Here is a 22,388-nt window from a genome sequence, read left to right as displayed (position 1 = left end):
GATATTAAAGGTACCTTGTTGGATATTAAATGTACCTTGCTGGATATTAAGGTACCTTGTTAGATATTAAGAATGTAAAGCAGTGGAAGTTTCCTTAACCCAGAAATAAGCAGATGGTTTATATTTGTGCATGACAACTTAGGGTTTTCAACACAATATACAGGGAGTATTACAAATGTATCCAAGTCTTCCATCCACCAAAAGAAAGCTGCACCCATTCCAGACTAATACACATCCCTGCCTGACTTGGGTTTTGAAATTGTGTATCACTTAAGGAAAAAAAAATGTAAAACATGAAAATCCTAAACCTCTTAGATCTGAGCCAAATGCTTTAGTTCCTTCTATTCCAAATCCTTTCATAGAGTCATGTATTTCTTAATCTTTTTAATTCTTCAGTAAACTCATTTGAACTGCAGCTGAGTGCTCATTCCAGAGCTGGGTATAATCCTCCTCACCATTCAGACAGTTGGCACATGCTTCACAGGGTCCTTCATCTTTCAAATCACCCCTCTGGGACAGAAATTATCCCATCTCCTCCATCACGCACGCTGGAACGTGAATGAATGCACAGCATTCACATTTAGCATCCAGCCATGGCCAGGCCTTCTTTCAAACACCAGACAGTTTCTGCTTCTTGTTCTGTAATTCCTCCTATTTGTAGGCCCAGGCCTTTTATCTTTGCTATATCAAAAGGCTGTCAATAAGAGCTGTTGGATGCAGCAGAGTAAACGTTTTCAGTTATAACCTCCTGTATAGATGTGAGCAAAATCCACAGCACCACAGAATGGTAGGGGTTGGAAGGGACCTCCAAAGCTCATCCAGTCCAACCCCCCTGCCAGAGCAGGAGCACCTAGAGCAGATCACACAGGAACACATCCAGGTGGGTTTTGAATATCGCCAGAGAGGGAGATTCCACAACCCCCCTGGGCAGCCTGCTCCAGGGCTCTGTCACCCTCACAATGAAAAAAATTCTTCCTTCTGTTTCCATGGAACTTCCTATGCCTCAGCTTCCACCATTGCCCCTTGTGCTATCCTTGGGCATCACCCAGCAGAGCCTGGCTCCAGCCTCTTGGCACTTGCCTTGCACATCTTTATCAACAGGAATGAGGTCACCTCTCAGGCTCATCCTCTCCAAGCTACAGAGCCATCAGCCCCCTCAGGCTCTCCTCCTAAGGAAGATGTTCCACTTCCTTCAGCATTTTTGTGGCTCTGTGCTGGACTCTTTCAAGCAGTTCCCTGATGCCCTCCTTGAGCTGAGGGGCCCAGAACTGGACACAATACTCCACATGCATCCTCACCAGGGCAGAGTAGAAGGGCAGGACAACCTCTCTCAATCTCCTAATCACAGCCCTTCTAATCCACCCCAGGATGCCCTTGGCCGCCTTGGCCACCAGAGCACATTGCTGGCTCATGGTCAACCTTCCATCCACTAGGACCCCCAGGTCCTTTTCCCTTTCACTGCTCTCCATCAGGTCAGCCCTCAACCAACTCTATTCCAACACAGAGTAAAAATTTCCCATTCCCATTGTTAGTTACTCACAGGAGGTCCTGGTGGCCCTGGTTTTCCTGGGAGACCTGGTTTGCCTCTTCTTCCCTAGAAACAAACAAACAAACAAGAACAGCAGAGATTTAGACATGAGTGATTTGCAACACGAGTTCTCTTTAAGAAGAGCTTTACTGCCTTGCTTATTAGCAAAAGAAATTCAAAAGCTATCCAAGATGAATAGTCTCCATCAGTCACTGCAGAGCTATCTAATTCTACTGCTTTTAGGATTGGTTCTTAGTAGTTATGAGAAAGTAGATTTGCATCACTCACTAGCATTGCCTGGCATATTTTAAAGCTGTGTCTCTGAGATGAGAGCTCATTGATAAGGCTGTCAAAGGAGCATCGTGATGAGGTGTAGAGAAATGAGATTTCGTCTGAATACAGCAGAGCTTGGCACGTTAAACCGGGCTTCAGTAGTCACCCTGATGTGCACTGTAATCCCACAGGTGTGATATAACCTCTTAACAAATAGATTCATTGAGTGGTAGGGGTAGGAAGGGACCTCTGAAGATCATAGAGTCACAGAATGGTTTGGCTTGTAAGGAACCATCTAGTGCCAACCCCTATGCCCTGGGCAGGGATACCTTCTACCAGCGCAGGTTGCTCAAAGCCTCGTCCAACCTGGCCTTGAACACCTACATCTACAACTGCCCTGGGCAACCAGTTCCAGTGTATCACCACCCTCACTGTCAATTTCTTGCTTCCTAATCTCCAGTCTCAATCTGCTCTCCTCAAGCTTCAATCTATTCCCTCTCATCACTACAAGCCTTTATAAAATCTCCCTTTCCAGCTTTCTTGTAGGTCCCCTTCAGGTACTGGAAGGCCACTCTAAGGTCACTTTGGAGCCTTCTCTTCTCCAAGCTGAGCAGATACAACTCTGTGAACTCATTCAAATCATCGAGTCCAACCCCTCCTAGGGCAGGATCACCCAGAATGAATCACACAGGAGCTCATCCAACTGGCTATTGAATGCCTCCAGAGAAGAAGACTCCACAACCTCTCTGAGCAGCCTGCTCCAGGGCTCTGCCACCCTCAAAGTGAAGAGGTTTTCCCCTCTGTTTAAGTGAAACACCAAAGCCTCTTCTTCTCCAGGAGGTGATAACAAGCAGAGAAGTCAGAGATTTCTTTGCACAACCAATTCACCTTCCTCATGCACTTACCACTTTCTGTGTCTGTAATGCAGATTCAAAATCATTTGTGTTAGAACATAAGCACAAGCCCTACGAGGAGAGGCTGAGGGAGCTGGGATTGTTTAGCCTGGAGAAGAGGAGGCTCAGGGGAGACCTTCTTGCTGTCTACAGCAGTGGGGGTTGGTCTCTTCTCCCAGGCAACCAGCACCAAAACAAGAGGACACAGTCTCAAGCTGTGCCAGGGGAAGTTTAGGCTGGAGATGAGGAGAAAGTTCTTCACAGAGGGAGTTGTTAGCCATTGGAATGTGCTGCCCAGGGAGGTGGTGGAGTCCCCATCCCTGGAGGTGTTCAAGAGGGGATTGGACGTGGCACATGGTTTAGTCATGAGGTCTGTGGTGCCAGGTTGGACTTGATGATCTATGAGGTCTCTTCCAACCTTGGTGATTCTGTGATAAGGTCCATAAATGTCAACTTAAAAGGAGTCTTCCCACTCAGCTTCTGCACAAACCATCCACATATGATGACCAGAGTTTATTAGTGCAGGGCTCAGCCGAACAGCTGCTGATTTCATGCATCCTTTCTGGGTTTTTATTTTCCCTTTTATTTTGTTTGTTTTGGTTTTTTTTTTTAGGAAGATCAACATCAAAAGAGAAGTAATTTACAGTAATTTCCATCTTCATTGCCCAGCTGAAATCTGATGCCCATTTTTTTTTAGGAACAGCAGTGGAGAAGAACTGATTTCTAGATGTGAGGGCACGCACACACGCACACAAAATAAAGAGCATCACATCCATTCAGATTAAAGTTTCCCTTTGCATATGGTAAAGATCAATCAACAAAAAGCATTAGGGGGAAGTCCTGGTGAAAATGTGGCTTAAGAAGTTAAAACCTGAGAATCAGAGAATGGCTTCAGTTGGAAGGGACTTTAAAGATCAACTAATTCCAACCTCCCTGCCCTGACGCTGGCAGGGACACCTTCTACTAAACCAAGTTGCTCAAAGCCTCATCCAGCCTGGTCTTAAACACTTCAGATTCTTGCTGACAGCTCACAATTAACACATAAGGATATTTCTGTAAGCTGTGGTCCCTTACCTCTGACCCTGCTTCTGTGTTTTATTAAGTGATGACCTCACACAAAGTGCAGAAGTTATCTAAGGAACAGAAAGTGAAATCTCAGCTTCTCTCTTTACAGGTAAGAGCCCTGGTCCACAGGGAACCCCTCTCATGCTCTGCCTTTCATTAATCTTGATCTGTGCTGAGGGGAAACAAGATGATGACAGTGAGGGTGGAAAAATCTCTCCTCCTCACACCCTGCAGCTCACCAGGATAACCTCTTGCCTAGATGCCAGAGACTCTCCTGGGTAGCAGGAGGACCCAACATTAACTTTGCCAGACCAGCTCAGTATGAAGCAAATGGAAGCTGTATTTAGTTTTAGCATTCCTTTAGTTTTCCTTTTTACACTCAGTAGTGAGTTATTTCTATTTTTCTTCTTTTCTGCTCAAAACCTGTAACAAATTTTAAAGGCATAGCCTAAAACCACCACAGAGGCAGAGCTTTGGAACTCTTCAGGAAGGCTTCTAGGACGTGTTTCACCCACCAGGCTGTGCCTTGCAGCAGAGTTTAGGAAGGTGCCCAGTCAGTCAGTGTGTTTTAAGGGCAGCATGACAAAACCCCCCATACCTCAGCATATTTGGAGTGCCAAATTCCTAGGTCTTAACTAGCTGAGACATCTGTTACTTGCTGAGCTGTTTAATCCCAGCAGCACTCCTGCATGCAGGGCTGCAAGCAGGGAGCAGCTCGGGGGAAATGTTTAGCCCCAAAATACAGCCCCAGGTGTTTATACTGGGCTCCAGCCTACACTGCTCCTTACCATTCAGGCTTAGGATGCTGTCTGCTGTGCTGGTAGTGCTGTCCACACAGCTGTGTGACCAGCCAGAGCTGCAAACTCAGCTAGGCTAAGGATGGCCCATGGAAAAGTGGAGTTGTGTTTGATCTTGGTGCAGTTTCACAGAATCACAGAAAAATACAGGCTGGGAAAGACCCTCAGGATCACCAAGTCCAACTCAGAGCCCTACTCTGCAAGGTTCACCCCTAAACCAGGGTTGGTCACTCCACCACCTCCCTGGGCAGCACGTTCCAATCCCTGACCACTCTTGCTGGGAAAAAACTCTTCCCACTGTCCAGTCCAAACCTACCCAGTTGTAGCTTGAGGCCATTCCCTCTTCTTCTATCACTAATTACCTGTTGAGAAGAGACCAGCACTAACCTCTCTACAAGGTCCTTTCAGGTAGTTGTAGACAGCAGTGAGGTCTCCCCTCAGCCTCCTCTGTTTCAGACTAACCATCCCCAGCTCCCTCAGTTGCTCTTCATCAGATTTATGCTCAGGCCCTTCCCCAGCTTTGTTGCCCTCCTCTGCACCCTGTGTGGTGGGTGACAGAGCAGCTGGCAGAGGGCAGAGAGAGGGAAAGGCATACTTGGGTAAGAAAAAGGGGCTGCTCTTTGCTAGATCTAGACCTTTTGGACTGATTTCCACTCCAGCAAGACAGATGGAAACTATATTAGTAGATTGTGGGTCACGACGGAGGCCTCTGTGCCACCATATTTTAGTGTGCACATGAAGTATGCAAGGGGGGAGATTTTTCTTTCCACTTCATCAACAGCCACGTGTTTTGTGGTTGTTTTCTTTTTTAATTGCTATCATTTTTTAGCACTTGCCATATGCTTCTAATTAACAAAATTAAGCAGTGATTGATTGATTGATAAATAGATGGAAAGATGGATGGATAGATGGATGGATGGATAGATGGATAAATGGATGGATAGATGGATAGATTGATGGATGGATGGATAGATGGATGGATAGATAAATGATAGGTGGATAGATAGATTGATAGATGATAGATAGATGATAGATAGATGGATAGATAGATGGATAGATTGATGGATGGATAGATGGATACATGGATGGATAGATGGATGGATAGATAAATGGATAGGTGGATGGATAGATTGATAGATGATAGATAAATGGATAGATAGATGGATAGATTGATGGATGGATAGATGGATACATGGAGGGATAGATGGATAGATAAATGGATAGATAGATGGATAGATTGATGGATAGATAGATGGATACATGGAGGGATAGATAGATTGATAGATGATAGATAAATGGATAGGTAGATGGATAGATTCATAGATGGATGGATACATGGATGGATAGATGGATAGATAAATGGATAGATAGATGGATGGATTGATAGATGGATGGATGATGGATAGATGGATAGATAGATGGATAAATGGATAAGTGGATGGATAGAAGATCGATAATGGATAGATAAATGAATAGGTGGATAGATTGGTTGATAGATGATAGATAAATGGATAGATGGATAGATTGATGGATAGATAGGTGGATACATGGATAGATGGATAGATAAATGGATAGGTGGATAGATAGATAGATAGATAGATAGATAGATAGATAGATAGATAGATAGATAGATGGATGGATAGGTGGATAGATGGACAGATCCAGGGATGGGAAGGATAAAGTAGCCTTAAAATTGGTGTTACTGCAGTTTACACAGCTCTGTGATCAGCCAGAGCTGGAAACTCAGCTGGGGTAAGGATGGCTCCCAAATTTTGATTTTGATGCATCTCACTGGGTGAGAGAGCAGCTTGGCTGGCCTGGCAGAGAGCACAGAGAGGGAAAGGCAGACTTGCACAACAAAAAGGGGCTGTTGTTTGCTAGATCTTGACTTTCGGATTGATTTCTGCTCCAGAAATAAAGCTGGGAAGCAGTGTTCTCTGAAATAGCTAATAGTAAGCTTTTCTTAGGAAGTATGACAAAAACCCCACCCCAAACCAGACCAAGAGGTAAGGATGTAAATAGTAAACAAAGATAAATTGCTTCATACTTCTGAAATATTCCCTCTGGGCTGTCATGATCCATACTGGGGACTTGCTGAAGCACCTTCCCTTTCCTGTTTGAGCTTATTTAAAGTATCCGGAGGATGACACTTAAAAATCTCAGCAGTCTAAACAGAGTATCAAGGAAGTGTCAGGGAGGGGAGAAGGCAGGGCTTTGACTGACAGACACAACTGTGAACGAGGTGTTAATTACACAGGAAAACACGGACTGTGTCGGGGAAGGCAATTTTGTCTCTATCTAAAAGAGGAGCTAAAGTGTCATTCAGAGCACATCCCTGAGTCAAACCTTGACTCTCAAAAATCAGTTATAGGAGAGAAAGAGAAAGGGAGGGAGGGAGGGAGGAAGGAAGGAAGGAAGGAAGGAAGGAAGGAAGGAAGGAAGGGAGGGAGGGAGGGAGGGAGGAAGGAAGGAAGGAAGGAAGGAAGGAAGGAAGGAAGGAAGGAAGGAAGGAAGGAAGGAAGGAAAATACAGAAAGAGAAGGAAAGAAAGGAAGAAAGAAAGAGAGAAAGAGAGAAAGAAAGAAAAAGAAAGAGAAAGAAAGGAAAGAAAAAGAAAAATTAAGAGAAAGAAAAAGAGAGAAAGAAAGAGGTTTAAGTATTAGGGACCCAGTATCTGAAGGGGGCTACAAGAAAGCTGGGGAGGGACTTCTTAGGGTGTCAGGGAGTGATAGGACTGGGGGGGATGGAGGAAAACTAGAAATGGGGAGATTCAGATTGGATGTCAGGAAGAAGTTCTTCCCCATGAGGATGGTGAGAGCCTGGCACAGGTTGCCCAGGGAGGTGGTGGAAGCCTCATGCCTGGAGGTTGTGAAGGCTAGGCTGGATGTGGCTGTGAGCAACCTGCTGTAGTGTGAGGTGTCCCTGCCCATGGCAGGGTGCTTGGAATTGGATGATCCTTGAGGTCCTTTCCAACCCTGACAGTTCTGTGATTCTATGATGCACACAGCTCTACCTGCTTGCCTGCACTCCTGCTTCTCTATGACTTCCCAAGCATCAATAAGGTTAAAAATAAACAAAAACTCAAAACACCTACTCTAAGGAAGAGTGCAACTAGAGAAAAGGAGTTTGTGGCCTTGTTTAGGACAATTAAAATGATTTGAAGGACGTTTTTGATAAACCCATTCTAGCCTTCCCTCGAGCAGACCATGAGCCAGACTGTGACTAAATATTTACAGCTCCATGCTGAATCTTCCTTCTGGGGAAGAAAAGAGAAAAAAAGGGGAAAAAAGAAAGAAAGGGAAAAAAAAAAGGGAAGACATCTCAGTGTCCTTTCTGAGAGGGTTCAGAGGAGCCAGAGTTCCCATTGCCTCCCCAGAAGCAGGTCTTGGCACCCCCACAAGAGCTGTGCATGAGGCAGGCAGCTGGTGGCACAGGACCATTACCTTTAATCAGTTGAGTTCACTGAGCAAATATTGACCTTCTAAACCCACCCAGCACATAAATAAATGCTCTAGGCATCACAGATTTCCTTTAGCTACATCACAAAAATGCAGTATCACCTACACCAGCTTAAAGAAAAATGATAAGAGATGTCACCAAGTTGGCTGATGCTACTCAGAGTAGTGCCCAAAGGAAAGGAAACAAAGCCAGTCGCTGGTTAGTTCCTCTGTGCCTGCACACATTTCTGCTGGCAATCAGTGTGCTCACAAGTTAATTCCATGTTTCTGATACTCTGTCCTGTCTCCTTGACTTGCACTTCGGGTTATCAGTTGATGCAAAACTCAGAATGAGTTGGCAATGATTGCCCGCAGCCCAGAAGGCAGCCATGTGCTGGATTCCATCCAAAGCAGGGAGAGCAGCAGGATGAGGGAGGGGATTCTGCCCTTTTGCTCTGCTCTGCTGAGACCCAACATGCAGCCCTGCCTCCAGTTCTGATGCCCCCAGCACAAGAAGGACATCAGATTGTTGGAGTGGGTCCAGAAGGTGGCCACAAAGATGATCAGAGAGATGGAGCACCTCCCCTCCCTAGTGGGGACAGGCTGAGAGAGTTGGGGCTGTTCAGCCTGGAGAAAGCTTCATGGAGACCTTAGAACAGCCTTCCAGTACCTGAATGGAGCCTACAAGAAAACTGGGGAGGGACTTTTTACAAGGGATTGTAGTGACAGGATGAGAGGGAATGGATTGAAGCTTGAGGAAGGGAGATTTAGGTTGGAGATTAGGAAGAAATTATTCACACTGAGGGTGGTGAGACACTGGAACAGGTTGTCCAGGGAGGTTGTGGAGGCTCCCTACCTGGAGGTGTTCAAGGCCAGGTTGGATGAAGCCTTGAGCAGCCTGGGCTAGTGGAGGGGTCCCTGCCCATGGTGTGGGAGGGTGGAACTGGATGATTTTTAAGGTCTCTTCCAACACAAACCTTTCTATGAACCTATCAATACTTAAAGGGTGGTTGGAACTAGATGATCCTTGAGGTCCCTTCCAACCCTAAAAACGCTATGATTCTGAAGGGTGGGTGTCAGGAGGATGGGACCAGGCTTTTTTCAGTGATGCCCAGGGACAGGACAACTAATTTGGACTAATTTGGTCATCTACTTTCCTCTTTTCCACAGGGCAATCTTCAGCTATGATACACACATGAAGCATTCAAATAACAGCTGCTTGTCTAGGGACAGAAAAAAGGACAAAATATAAAACATTAATGAGAATTCATAGGCTTCAGTAAACCCCAGCTGAGTGCCTAGCTGAAGTACATGCTCAGCTGCACTCTTTATTCCTCTCTTCCTTTGCCTCTTCTGTTAATCTCAATGACTTCAGGAGCTTTGCCTCACAGTAGATGGAAAGCTTGTCCAGAAGAGAGGCTCTGTGCATCCTTCCATAAGCTTCTGCTCTGAGCCTAGCTGCTGCCCCTGAGCATCACTGCAGGTCCAACACACAATGCAACCATTCAAAGCCTATCTTGTAACTCCCTGCTGCTGAGATGGGTGCTCATGTTGCATCCATATCTCTAACTAGAGTCAGATCACTAATCCTGGTGCCTGAAAATAAGCTGTGGATTATTTTAGGGTAAAAATCAAGCAGAGCTGTGTAGGAACACTGACAGGCTTTACAGAATCAACGATTTAAAGAACCCACACTTGAGTAACAATAGGAAAAGTTCTTAGAAGAAGCCTGAGTGAATTTTTTTTTCAAGGGAAACCACTAATTAGCAGTTCCTGAAACACATCATCACATTTCAAAACACAGGAACTGGTTCCAAAGAAAGTAGGAAGCTGGGCTTTAAAGCCTTAACTACTGGAGTTATTATGCAAGATTAATGAGGTTTATGGAACTCAGCTGCCAAGCTAAAGCAGGCTTCCTTTGAGTAATCCTCAAACCCAGACTGACAAAAGGACCAATATAACCAAAACAGGAGGCAGGTGGAAAGAAAAGGTCCTCACCTCAGAGTGCACCATGACAGTAGAGCTCTGAGCAGTTCAAAGACATTCTCCAGATGCCCAGCCAGAAAAATCTCAGTGCCTAGGTGAATTCAGAGGTCAGAAAAGAGCTTTTCACAGAATCAGAGTGGTAGGGGCTGGAAAGGACCTCTGAAGGTTGAATTCAACCTCTCTGCTAGAGCAGGATCACCCACAGGAAGTCACAGAGGAATACATCCAGGTGGGTTTTGAATGCCTTCAGAGAAGGAGACTCCACAACCCCTCTGCCAGGGCTCTGCCACTGTCAAAGTAAAGAGGTTCATCCTTAACTTTATGTGCAGCCTCCTGTGGTTGACATTTATCCAGCTGACTGCACAGCTTCAGTTAAGAGGAGTTCTGCAATGAACTTTGGTAATGCCACAACTTGAAAAGTTGTTTTTTACTTTTAACCCTTAGAAATCCTTGAGTTTGGATATTCTCCTTCCTAAGTTTGGAAAATTATGTTGCAGTCACTGAAGACTTTTTAACTTAAATAATAAGATTGAATTGAATGCACAATTCCTTCTTCAATCCTATTAACCCTGGCCTTGAGGATCACAGAATCAGAGAACTGTGTCAGCTGGAAAAGACCTCTAAAATCATCAAATTCAACCTTCAACCCACCACCACCATGGCCATCCAACCATGTCCCCAAGTGCCATGGCCACACATTTCTCCAGGGATAGGGACTCCACCACCTCCCTGGGCAGCCTGTTCCACCCCCTGACCACTCATGCAGCAAAGATATCTTTCCTCATCTCCAACCTAACCCTTCCCTGGCACAATTTCAAGCCATTTCCTCTTATTCCATCTCTTGATACAAGGGAGAAGAGACCAACACCCATTTGGCTCCAATCTCCTTGCAGGTGGTTGTAGAGAGCACTGAGGTCTCCCCTCAGCCTCCTTTTCTCCAGACTAAACAACCCCAATCCCCTCAGCTGCTCCTCAGAAGACTTGTCTGGTACCCAGTGCATTACAAATGAACCTCTCTATTAAATCTTAAACTTGCATAAACTCACAGGATATTAAGCCAGAAGAGAAGAAATAAAGCTGTTTGCTAAAGACAAGTGCAAGTCTGTCCCTCATAACTCACTAAACCCTTCCACAGACACGTGGCTCACAGAAGGAGAGAGCACATTGGATCCTAATCCCTTGTTTTGGAAGTCATTAAGGAGCTTCTTGTTAATGAGGAAGGTTTCCTGCACTCACCCTTGGCTTTCCAATTCCACAACCTACTATGCCAACAAATCCCTCCCAAAATCCAGCACATTTTTATCCCAAGCACAGTCACAAGAGTGCATTCTGAATTCAAACTCAATTCAAACTCACTTGTAGCAATGCTTTTTTGCAACTCTCTTTATCTTTACAGTGGCCACCTTGATTTTTAATGATGAGAGATCATTTCCTGTTCTCTCATGCTGCTGTGCCTTTTCCTAAGGGACATGAAGAGGAACACTGGGAATAGAGAATCTGAAAATCCTAAATGAGGCCTGAAAAGTGAAAGGATTTTTTTTTTTCCTCCATCAAAATCCAGCTTTTAATTTCTGCAACAGAAAATAACAAAGGAATTAGCAAATGAATTATTTTCTAAGAGCCAAATCTGTCTTCACCTTTCTAAATCACACAGCCACAGCTTGCATTGGGTTGGAAAGGACACTCAGAGGTCCCCTAGCCCAACCCCCCTGCAGTCAGCAGGGACTTCTCCAACTAGAACAGTGGCTCAGGGCCCCATTGAGTCTGACCATGAATGTCTCCAGGGGCGGTTCCTCAAGCACATCCCTGGGCAACCTGTTCCAGTGTTCCACCACCCTTATTGTGAACAACTTCCTCCTGATGTCCAACCTAAAGCTCCCCTGCTCCACTTTCAAACTGTTACCCCTTGTCCTATCTCCACAAGTCAACAGTCCCTTCCTCAGCCTTCCTGTAGGTCCCCTGCAGAACCTGAAGTGCAGCTACCACCTTTTTCATCCCATTTCTCAATGCCAAAGTGGGAAGAAGATGGTTTTATCTTTTTTTTTTTAACCTGTATCACACCTTGCTGGTTTATTTACTTTTCTAAGGTGGACACATGCTGGGAATAAAACTGAAGATTCAGAGATTCAAAAAAGGTTTGGCTTGGAAAGGACCTTAAAGATCACTCAGTTCCAACTCCCCCTGCCATCAGCAGGACACCTTCTCAGCCTGGAGAAGAGGAGGCTCAGGGGTGACCTCATTGCCCTTTACAACTCCCTGAAGGGAGGTTGTAGCCAGGTGGGGGTTGGTCTCTTCTCCCAGGCACCCAGCACCAGAACAAGAGGACAGAGTCTCAAGCTGTGCCAGGGGAAGTTTAGGCTGGAGGTGAGGAGAAAGTTCTTCCCAGAGAGAGTTGTTAGCCATTGGAATGTGCTGCCCAGGGAGGTGGTGGAGTCCCCATCCCTGGAGGTGTTCAAGAGGAGATTGGACGTGGCACTTGGTGCCATGGTCTAGTCATGAGGTCTGTGGTGACAGGTTGGACTTGATGATCCTCGAGGTCTCTTCCAACCTTGGTGATACTGTGATATTGTGTGATATCTTCCACTAGCCCAGGTTAGAATAGAATAGAATAGAATAGAATAGAATAGAATAGACTAGACTAGACTAGACTAGACTAGACTAGACTAGAATAGAATAGAATAGAATAGAATAGAATAGAATAGAATAGAATAGAATAGAATAGAATAGAATAGAATCAACCAGGCTGGAAAAGACCTTTGAGATCATCGAGTCCAACCCATCATCCAACACCATCTAACCAACCAAACCATGACACCAAGCACCCCATCCAGTCTCTTCCTAAACACCTCCAGTGATGGTGACTCCACCACCTTCCTGGGCAGCCCATTCCAATGGCCAGTCTCTCTTTCTATGAAGAACTTCTTCATAACATCCAGCCTAAACCTCCCCTGGTGCAGCCTGAGACTGTGTCCTCCTGTTCTGGCGCTGGTTTCCTTGGAGAAGAGACCAACCCCCACCTGGCTACAATCTCCCTTCAGGGAGTTGTAGACAGCAATAAGGTCTCCTCTGAGCCTCCTCTTCTCCAGGCTAAGCAACCCCAGGTCCCAAGTAGTTACTCAAAGCCACTGCTTGTGACTCCAGATGACATGTGGACCACTTCTAGAGTACTGTTCAGTAATACCCAGGGTCTCATCCAACCTGGCCTTGAACACCTCCAGGGAAGGAGGTGGTCTCCCTCTTTTACATGAACCATTTTTAGCCTGTTAAATGCCCTACATACAGCCCTCCAACTTAAAGACCACACCAGAACATACAGCACTCCAACTTAAAGACCACACCAGACTGGAGCTCTGCATGCTTAAAAACAACTTACATCAAAGTCAAGAAGGGCTGAGAAGATTAAAGAAGATTCCAAACCTCCAGAGTCATGGCTGTGAAAAAAATTCTTTGCACTGTGCCAGGAGCCTGACCTTCTGTGTAGTAATTATTGCTCTATAAGGCTTGGTTTACAACTGGTTGAATGCAGCATTTACTCACTGAGCTAGAAAACAAATCATGGCCAAGAACTGAGTTCCATAAACCAGATAAATGCAATCTGAATTGGAATTAATTTGGATGTCACTCTAAAGAAATATGTCAAGAGAAATCTAACAGTTCCCTGCTCATTCATTTACTTTGGGAGGTTTTTGTTGTTTGGTGGTGGTTGGCTTTTTTCCCCCCCCACTGTGGCATAATAATTTGACTCATGTTTGATTAGAACAACTTGCAGCCCTACAGAGTAAAGTGGTTACTAATGTCAGGCAAGTCTTGCAATCACAGAATAGTGGGGATTGGAAGGAATCTCCATGGGTCATCCAGTCCAACCCCCCTGCCAAAGCAGGATCATCCAGGGCAGGTCACATCCAGATGGGTCTTGAAAAACTCCAGAGAAGGAGACTCCACAATCTCTCTGGGCAGCCTGCTCCAGGGCTCAGCACCCTCACAGTAAAGAAGATTTTCCTCATGCTGAGGTGAAGCTTCCTCTGCTCTGGTTTGTATCTACTGCCCCTTCTCCTACCCCTACAGAGCCTGGCCCCTTCTTCTTGACGCCCACCCTTCAGATGTTTATAGACATGGATCGAATCCTCTCTCAGCCTTCTCTTTTCCAGACTAAACAGCCCCAGGGCTCTCAGCCTTTCCTCATCACACATGTTCCATTCCCTTCATCATCCTCATAGCTCTCCATTGGACACTCTCTAGTCTATCCCTGTCCCTCTTGAACTGGGGAGTCCAGAACTGGACACAATCCACCAGATGTGGTCTCAACAGGGCAGAATGAGAGGAGACACTGCCTTGGCCTTTGTGGCAAAGAAGGCAAATGGGATGCATTAAGAACAGTGTGGCCAGCAGGTCAAGGCAAGTTCTCCTCCAAACCCAGGATTTTAGTGAAATCAATGAGATAAGAGCACAAAAAGCACTGAGTTTTACAAGGTGTTTAACTTATTACTGAGATAATGCTAAAATAACTTCCTCTTAAGTGACGCATTTGGTATTATAAACACAATAATTGGAGATAAGGAAGCTGCTCCCAAAATATTTACTTTAGGACACCTGCAGCTTCCCAAGGAATCCAGAGTCAAGATAGGGCTGTGGTAGCATAGAAGGATTTCAAAATGCTTGAACTGCATTCATCAGTGGAACCAGGGAGACCACCACAGAGAAGCATCAGGCTGTTTAAGTACGTATGAATGATTAGAAAAGAATCCCATTAAGCCCTGAAAATGAAGCTGTTGGCAGCTGTGCTGAGAATAAACTATTGCTGGATAAATAAAGATCACAGAATGGTCTGGGTTGGAAGGAGCCTCTTGAGATCATGTAGTATAATCTCACTCCTCAAGCACAATCAATTATCCAGGACTGTGTCTACTTGACTTTTGAGTATTTCCACAGATGGACACTCCATAACTTCTCCTGGGCAGCCTGCACTACTATTTGCCCACCCTCACACACATAGAATCACAGAATTGTCAGGGTTGGAAGAGACCTCAAGGATCATCCAGTTCCAGCCCCCCCTGCCATGGGCAGGGACACCTCACACTACAGCAGGTTGCTCACAGCCACATCCAGCCTGGCTGCAAAAACCTCCAGGGATGAGGCTTCCACCACCTCCCTGGGCAACCTGTGCCAGTGTCTCTCCACCCTCATGGGGAACAACTTCTTCTTGACATCCAGTCTTAATCTACCCATTTCTAGTTTTGCTCCATCCCCCCCAGTCCTATCACTCCCTGACACCCTCAAAAGTCCCTCCCCAGCTTTCTTGTAGCCCCCTTCAGATACTGGAAGGCCACAATGAGGTCTCCTTGGAGCTTTCTCTTCCCCAGACTTAACAACCCCAACTCCCTCAGTCTGTCCTCATAGCAGAGCAGCTCCAGCCCTCTGCTCATCCTCATGGCCCTTCTCTGCACACCTTCCAGCACCTCCAGATCCCTCCTGTAACAGAGGCTCCAGAACTGTATGTAGTACTCCAGGTGGGTTCTCAGCAGAGTGCAGGAGAGGGATCTCAAAGAAGCAGGAACTCCTGCACAAGTTGCTGGGGCTGGCTCTTCTGTACCAGCTGAGAATGGGAAATGACCATTTGTAGATTATAGAATCATAGAATCAATAATGTTGGAAAAGACCTCAAAGATCATTGAGATTTCCCAGCAGAGCTGTTTAACAAAGTTGCTTTGAGGTATCACATCAAGAGAAGTTTTTGAATTCCCTGAAATGGTATATTTTAAAAATAATTACATAATTTATTTGGGGGGGGGGGGGGGGGGGGGGGGAAGCCAACAACCCCAAACAGCAATATTTGTATATTTATATGCAACTGAAACGAAGCATGAATGTTCAAACCCTTTGGAACTGTCCTTTGGTAATCCAAATGTCACTTCACTGCATTTAACATGGGAAAAACAGAGTCTGGGAAGCTCCATGGAGCCTGTAAGAAGCAGTAGGAATTTTAAAGTACAGCAGCAAGGCCTAAATCATCTGAAGACTTTAGAGAACTTCTTTCCATGGGCAGCTGAGCTGAAGCTCAGTAAGGACCTTGACCAACTGGACAGATGGGCAGAGTCCAACAGGATGGCATTCAACAAGTCCAAGTGCTGGGTGCTGCACTTTGGCCACGGCAACCCTATGCAGAGCTACAGGCTGGGGTCAGAGTGGCTGAGAGCTCCCAAACAGAGAGGGACCTGGGGGTGCTGATTGACAGCCGCCTAAATATGAGCCAGCAGTGTGCCCAGGTGGCCAAGAGGGCCAATGGCATCCTGGCCTGCATTAGGAATAGTGTGGCCAGGAGGAGCAGGGAAGTCATTGTGCCTCTGTACTCTGCATTGGTTTGACCACATCTTGAGTCCTGTGTCCAGTTCTGGGCCCCTCAGTTTAAGAAGGACATTGAGACACTTGAATGTGTCCAGAGAAGGGAAACAAGGCTGGGGAGAGGCCTTGAGCACAGCCCTGTGAGGAGAGGCTGAGGGAGCTGGGGTTGTTTAGCCTGGAAAAGAGGAGGTTCAGGGGAGACCTCATTGCCCTCTACAACTACCTGAAAGGTGGTTTTAGTCAGGAAGAGGTTGGTCTCTTCTCCCAGGCACCCAGCACCAGAACAAGAGGACAGAGTCTCAAGCTGCACCAGGGGAAGTTTAGGCTGGAGGTGAGGAGAAAGTTCTTCACTGAAATAGCCATTCGTCCTTGGAATGTGCTGCCCAGGGAGGTGGTGGAGTCACCGTCCCTGGAGGTGTTCAAGAGGAGATTGGACGTGGCACTTGGTGCCATGGTCTAGTCTGAGGTCTGTGGTGACAGGTTGGACTTGATGATCTTTGAGGTCTCTTCCAACCTTAGTGATACTGTGATACTGTGAAGTTTCTCCATATATAAGTGGAAGGGGGACCTGATTACACAGATAAAGCACTTGAATATCTCTTTAATACAAAGCAGACCTTAAAAACACCCAAACCAAAAGCAGTTGTTGGAGGGCTAAGCTACAGCCCCAAGTGCAAAATAAGAACCACATTTTGAAATGGGGGGACTGAGAAGAAACAATGGAAGGAAGGAATGAAAGGCAACTGTGCAATCTGCTGTGGTTGAGGTCTTTCAGGTGGGAATTGTGTGCCTGTGAAGGAGATAGATTGAACTGAAGAGCAGGAATACTGAGACACGTAATAAAGGCAGGAAGATGGGGTAGGTGTCCACTGTGGTTTAAATTCCATGCAGTGCTAGGTTATCACCCCATCTTTCTGTTATTTTTGTTGTTGGTCAGTAATCAGGGACTTTTCTGAGTAGTGACTAACTACCTTCTGAGGCTCCTGATGTCATCCTGAGCATTGGTGTAATAGTATCAAGTTGCTTCAGCAGTAACAGGTTGAGTGTCTGAAGCCCATGAGAAGGACACTGAAAAAAATTAGGTGAGTGTAGAGCACACAGATGGTGTAACACAGCTCATAGAGGGATGAGGAAAAGGGAATGAGCAGCTGTTTCTACTGGCACAAGTCTCCCAGTGACCAGAAATCAAACCCTTAGTCAGACTCTCAGATTTTGACACTGTCCCCATGAACACTGTTGATGTTTTGTGGCCCTTCAAGAGAAGTGTGGCCAAAAGGTCAAGAGAGGTGACTCTCCCCCTCTACACCACTCTCCTGAGCACTGTGTCCAGTTCTGGAGCCTCTATTGCAACAAAGATCTGCATGTGCTGGAACATGTCCAGAGAAGGGCCATGAGGATGAGCAGAGGGCTGGAGCCGCTCTACTATGAGGACAGACTGAGAGAGTTGGGGCTGTTCAGTCTGGAGAAGAAAAGGCTCTGAGGAGACCTAATTGTGGCCTTCCAGTATCTGAAGGGGGTTACAAGTAAGCTGGGGAGGGACTTTTTAGGTTGCCAGGGAGTGATAGGACAGGGGGGGATGGATCCAAGCTAGAGGAGGGGAGATACAGATTAGATGTTAGGAAGAAGTTGTTCCCTATGAGGGTGGTAAGACACTAGCACAGGTTGCCCAGGGAGGTGGTGGAAGCCTCATCCCTGGAGGTTTTTGCAGCCAGGCTGGATGTGGCTGTGAGCAACCTGCTGTAGTGTGAGGTGTCCCTGCCCATGGCAGGGGGGTTGGAACTGGATGAACCTTGAGGTCCCTTTCAACCCTGACAATTCTATGATTCTATGATTTTCCTCAGTTCCTTCTGTCTTACTGTAGTGTGTGTTGAGATCTCTCTAACTTTCACAGTTAAAATCAATCCTCTCAACTCCTTATTACTGTAAGCCTAACTTTCAAACAAGTTAAACCCTCAGAGTGATTCTGAGGTGAGTGGGAATCACAACTTTGAATAGAAAGAGTACAATGTGAAAGGAAAATATAACAGTAAATAGAATCATAGAATTGTTAGGGTTGGAAGGGACCTCAAGGATCATTTAGTTCCAACCCCACCCTCCCATGGGCAGGGACACCTCACACTAGAGCAGGTTCTCTTAAGTGTGGCATCCATATTAAACAGATACTGTCAAAGGTTTGGCAGTGGTTTCTCCCCCCTTATGTTACAGGTCCAATCTGCAAAATGGGCACAAAAATCACTTTCAGGTCTGATCAATAGGAGGAAGAAATAAATATCACTTAGTTAAGCACTCAGTGTTAAGCTTTAATCTTCAAACCACAGCCCATGACAGACCCAATAGCTCTACATCAGGTGGAAGACCTGCTGGAAGGGGAATGGAGGAACATGCCACACATAATGAAATAAACCAAGGATATTGAATAGCCATTAGATGTGCACTGCCCTGCTTGTCATCAAACAGAGCTGAAATCTCGTTACAAGCAGTGTGTGGCTGTGTAATTAAATGTCTTGGAAATGCATCTGCACATGGGATTCGAATTGAGACTGCAAACTGGGTTATGAATGCTTGGCCAGCAGAAAGAGGATTGGTGTGAGCAGCTCACTGCTAAAAAGATGAAGACAGATGTTGAGGCTCTGCAGTTTGCTGCTCCCTTTGTTTGGCTCAGAGCATTGGCCAAGGTTCTAAAGGAATCAGTGCTCCTATTTGTTTAGGTATTGGAGTGACAGAGTTGGTTTGTTGATACAAAAATATCTGTTTATCAATTTACTTGTGAACAGCAAGTATCCATGGTGAATGGACAAACTTCCTGCTTCTCACTGAAACATGGTGGGGGAAAAACAACCATCCAACAAAACCTCAGGTCCAAATGAATTTCTCCAGCATTCTACAAAATGCAGTGTATGGACTCTGAATCTTTGCCTCAACAAATTAAGTTCAGAGAGTGATGTCATGAAAACCCAGCCACGTTTATCCTATCCTATCCTATCCTATCCTATCCTATCCTATCCTATCCTATCCTATCCTATCCTATCCTATCCTATCCTATCCTATCCTATCCTATCCTATCCTATCCTATCCTATCCTAGGTTGTGTTGGAAGGGGCTTTGAAGATCATCCAGTTTCAACCCCTTGCCATGGGCAGGGACACCTTCCACCAGCCCAGGTTACTCAAGGCCTCATCCCACCTAGAATTGAACACCCCCAGGGAGGTGCCCTCCTGGGCAACCTGTTCCAGGGTCTCACCACCCTCACTGGAAAGAATTTCTTCCCAATCTCCAGTCTAAATCTCCCCTCCTCAAGCTTCAGTCCATTCCCTTTCATCCTGTCACTCCAAGCCCTTGTCAAAAGTCTCTCACAAGCTCTCCTGTAGCCCCCTTCAGGTACCGGAACGCAGCTCTAAGGTCTCCTTGAAGCCTTCTCTTCTCTAGGCTGAACACTCCCAACTCTCTGCCTGTCCCCACAGGGGAGATGCTCCAGCACTCTGATCATCTTCATGGCCCTCCTCTGGCTTCTATTCCTATAGGAGAACTAATGAACTGTGTTCCTGAAGCCTCAATACCCACACACACAAAAACAAACTATAAAATATGCCAAAACTGGATGCACATCTTGCCAGCATCTTGGATGTTTAATTGCATAACAGAGTCCCAGTAATTACAAAATCCTTAACTACATGCTAATATGCCATTAAAGATGCCTTAATAGCACATTCCCCACATCCCTTTGCATTCTCCCTGTCTACATTTTTCTCTGAATGGTCCTCAGCCCTTAGTGTAAAGCAGAAAGGACCTCAGCTTGCAGATTTCCCTCTTCAGAGTAAGTGAGATTGAGTACTCTTTTCAGAGCTTAAAAACCCCCAACTAAAGCACAGCTTTGGGGCCTGGCTGTCAGAACTCATTTTGTTACAAGAAAATGAAATGGTTTAAATGTTGTTATTATTAGCACTGGAAATATTAAACTGGTCTCTAATAATTCACTGTGGTTGCCTAAGATCAGTGATGAGTAACACTAAAGTCTTCCACTTGAGGTGGTTTAACAGAGAGACTGAATAACAAGATGCCTGAACAAAGCAAGGATTATTGAGCTCTCCAACTTCAAAACAACAAACTGGGCACAATTCACAGAAAAACATTGGAAGGTTTGAGTTTGAATTATCTTCCCAAACTTTTAGGAGCAAACCAGTTGGTAAACTCTTTAAAATCACAGGATCACAGAATATATTTGGTTGGAAGAGACTTCCAAGCTCATCCAGTCCAACTTTCAACCCAGTACTGAAGGGTCAGCTCTAAACCATGCCCCTAAGCATCAGCTCCATGGGTTGCTTGTGCCCCTCCAGAGATGGTGACTCCACCACTGCCCTGTGCAGATCATTACAATGGTTGAGAACCCTCCCTGTGAATAAATATTTCCTAATATCCAGCCTAAACCTCCCCTGGTGTAGCTTGAAACTGTTTCCTCTGCTCCTGTCACTTGCCCCCAAGGAGAAGAGGCTGCCCCCTACTCACTCCCTTCATGAGGTCTCCCCAAACTCTAAAAACTGAATCCTATCTTCTGCTATCATAATGGTGAATATTTGTTACCTGTTCTACTGAACTACCAGAGTCAGTAAGTCAGGGAGAGGGAAACTAGTCAATCAATTGTTCCGTTATAGTAAAATTAGAATTAATACAATTAATAATAGAATCATAGAATCAATAAGGTTGGAAAAGACCTCAAGGATCATCAAGTCCAACCTGTCACCCAACACCTCATGACTACTAAACCATGGCACCAAGTGCCACATCCAATCCCCTCTTGAACACCTCCAGGGATGGTGACTCCACCACCTCCCTGGGCAGCACATTTCAATGGCCAACAGCTCTCTCTGGGAAGAACTTTCTGCTCACCTCCAGCCTAAACTTCCCCTGGTGCAGCTTGAGACTATGTCCTCTTGTTCTGGTGCTGGTTGCCTGGGCGAAGAGACCAACCCCCACCTGGCTACAACCTCCCTTCAGGCAGTTGTAGGGAGCAGGAAGGTCTCCCCTGGGCCTCCTCTTCTCCAGGCTAATACCTCGACAGCTCCCCCTTGACTATACCTCTCTGTATATGCTCTGACACTTGCATAACACCATCTGCAGCAACACTTGGGCCACTAGTTCTGGTTTCTGTTAATATTGCAGAGGATGACCCTAAACCCATACTTCTGCCTATTTTAGACATCATAAATTCTGGGTTTGCTTGGCAATGAAATGGAAACAAATGTAAGCAGTTTGAATATTCTTTCCCTCAGAATTCCAGCACATCTGTGCTGCCAGTCATCAAAACAATTTAGGGGGCTGAAATTGTTAAATCTCCTTCGAGTGGAGGCAAACCTCAACTGTCAAAGCTCAGTTTCTTGTCAGCAAAGCTTCATTCTCAGCTGCTACCTTTCCGGTTTTTTTCTTGGTGCCTCGAAAGAAGCCACACATCAAGGTCACTTAGCACACTCCCCAGCTGTTCAGCCAAGTTTACTCACCCTTTGGCCTTCCTTGCCAGGTGGACCTTGGGGACCCTCCAGCCCTGGCAGACCCTGAAAAGGCAAATATTAAACAAATATAACATCCAGTTGTTATTTTAATCCTCGACAATTCTATAGGAGGAAGACTAAGCCCAGGAGCCAGAGGTCAAGACAAAGCATTTATTACCACCCAGTAAAACAAAATAGGTTCCCCATAATAAACTTATTTGAGGAGAATGTTCTATTCAGGCAGGAGAGGGAAATAAACATGCAAACAATAATGATGAATCACATTCTTCCATAGAAAGGCTGAATCATTTTGGGAGAGAAGAGGTTAAGCCAGCAGCGCTGGAGCGTGGTTATATTTAACTCTGGTCTCGTGTGAAACGCAATTTATCTTCTTAAGTTAGGATGCCATAAGAAGGGAAAAAAAAAGAGAAGATCTTAACTGAATGACAGTTTACTCCACAATTCAAACTCAAATACAGGCACTGAAGGGGGAGGGGAAGGAAAGGGAGGGGAGGGAACGGGGACTAAATATAGTAGGAGCCTTATGCTTGCTGTATTGTAAGAACCAGGCTTGAGCAGCTTCCTCTGT

The 22,388-nt window shown here is 45.6% G+C and overlaps 1 protein-coding gene across 1 annotated transcript in view; it reads right to left on the bottom strand.

The window, feature by feature from the left end:
* Positions 1-22,388, bottom strand: part of COL19A1 (collagen type XIX alpha 1 chain) — a 226,365-nt gene that overhangs the window by 69,192 nt on the left and 134,785 nt on the right. Inside the window, exons 16-17 of the mRNA XM_068153439.1 lie at positions 21,809-21,862; positions 1,541-1,594 (exon numbers count right to left, since the gene is read on the bottom strand). Coding sequence (XP_068009540.1) covers positions 1,541-1,594; positions 21,809-21,862 — 108 coding nt within the window. The remainder of the gene's footprint in view (positions 1-1,540; positions 1,595-21,808; positions 21,863-22,388) is intronic.

The sequence above is a fragment of the Melanerpes formicivorus genome, unplaced genomic scaffold, assembly GCF_026170545.1.
Source record: "Melanerpes formicivorus ecotype bairdi unplaced genomic scaffold, bMelFor1.0.p_v2 SCAF_26, whole genome shotgun sequence".
Taxonomy (NCBI): Eukaryota; Metazoa; Chordata; class Aves; order Piciformes; family Picidae; genus Melanerpes; species Melanerpes formicivorus.
Note: the sequence above shows the minus strand (reverse complement) of the source record. Positions and strands in the feature narration are given on the sequence as shown.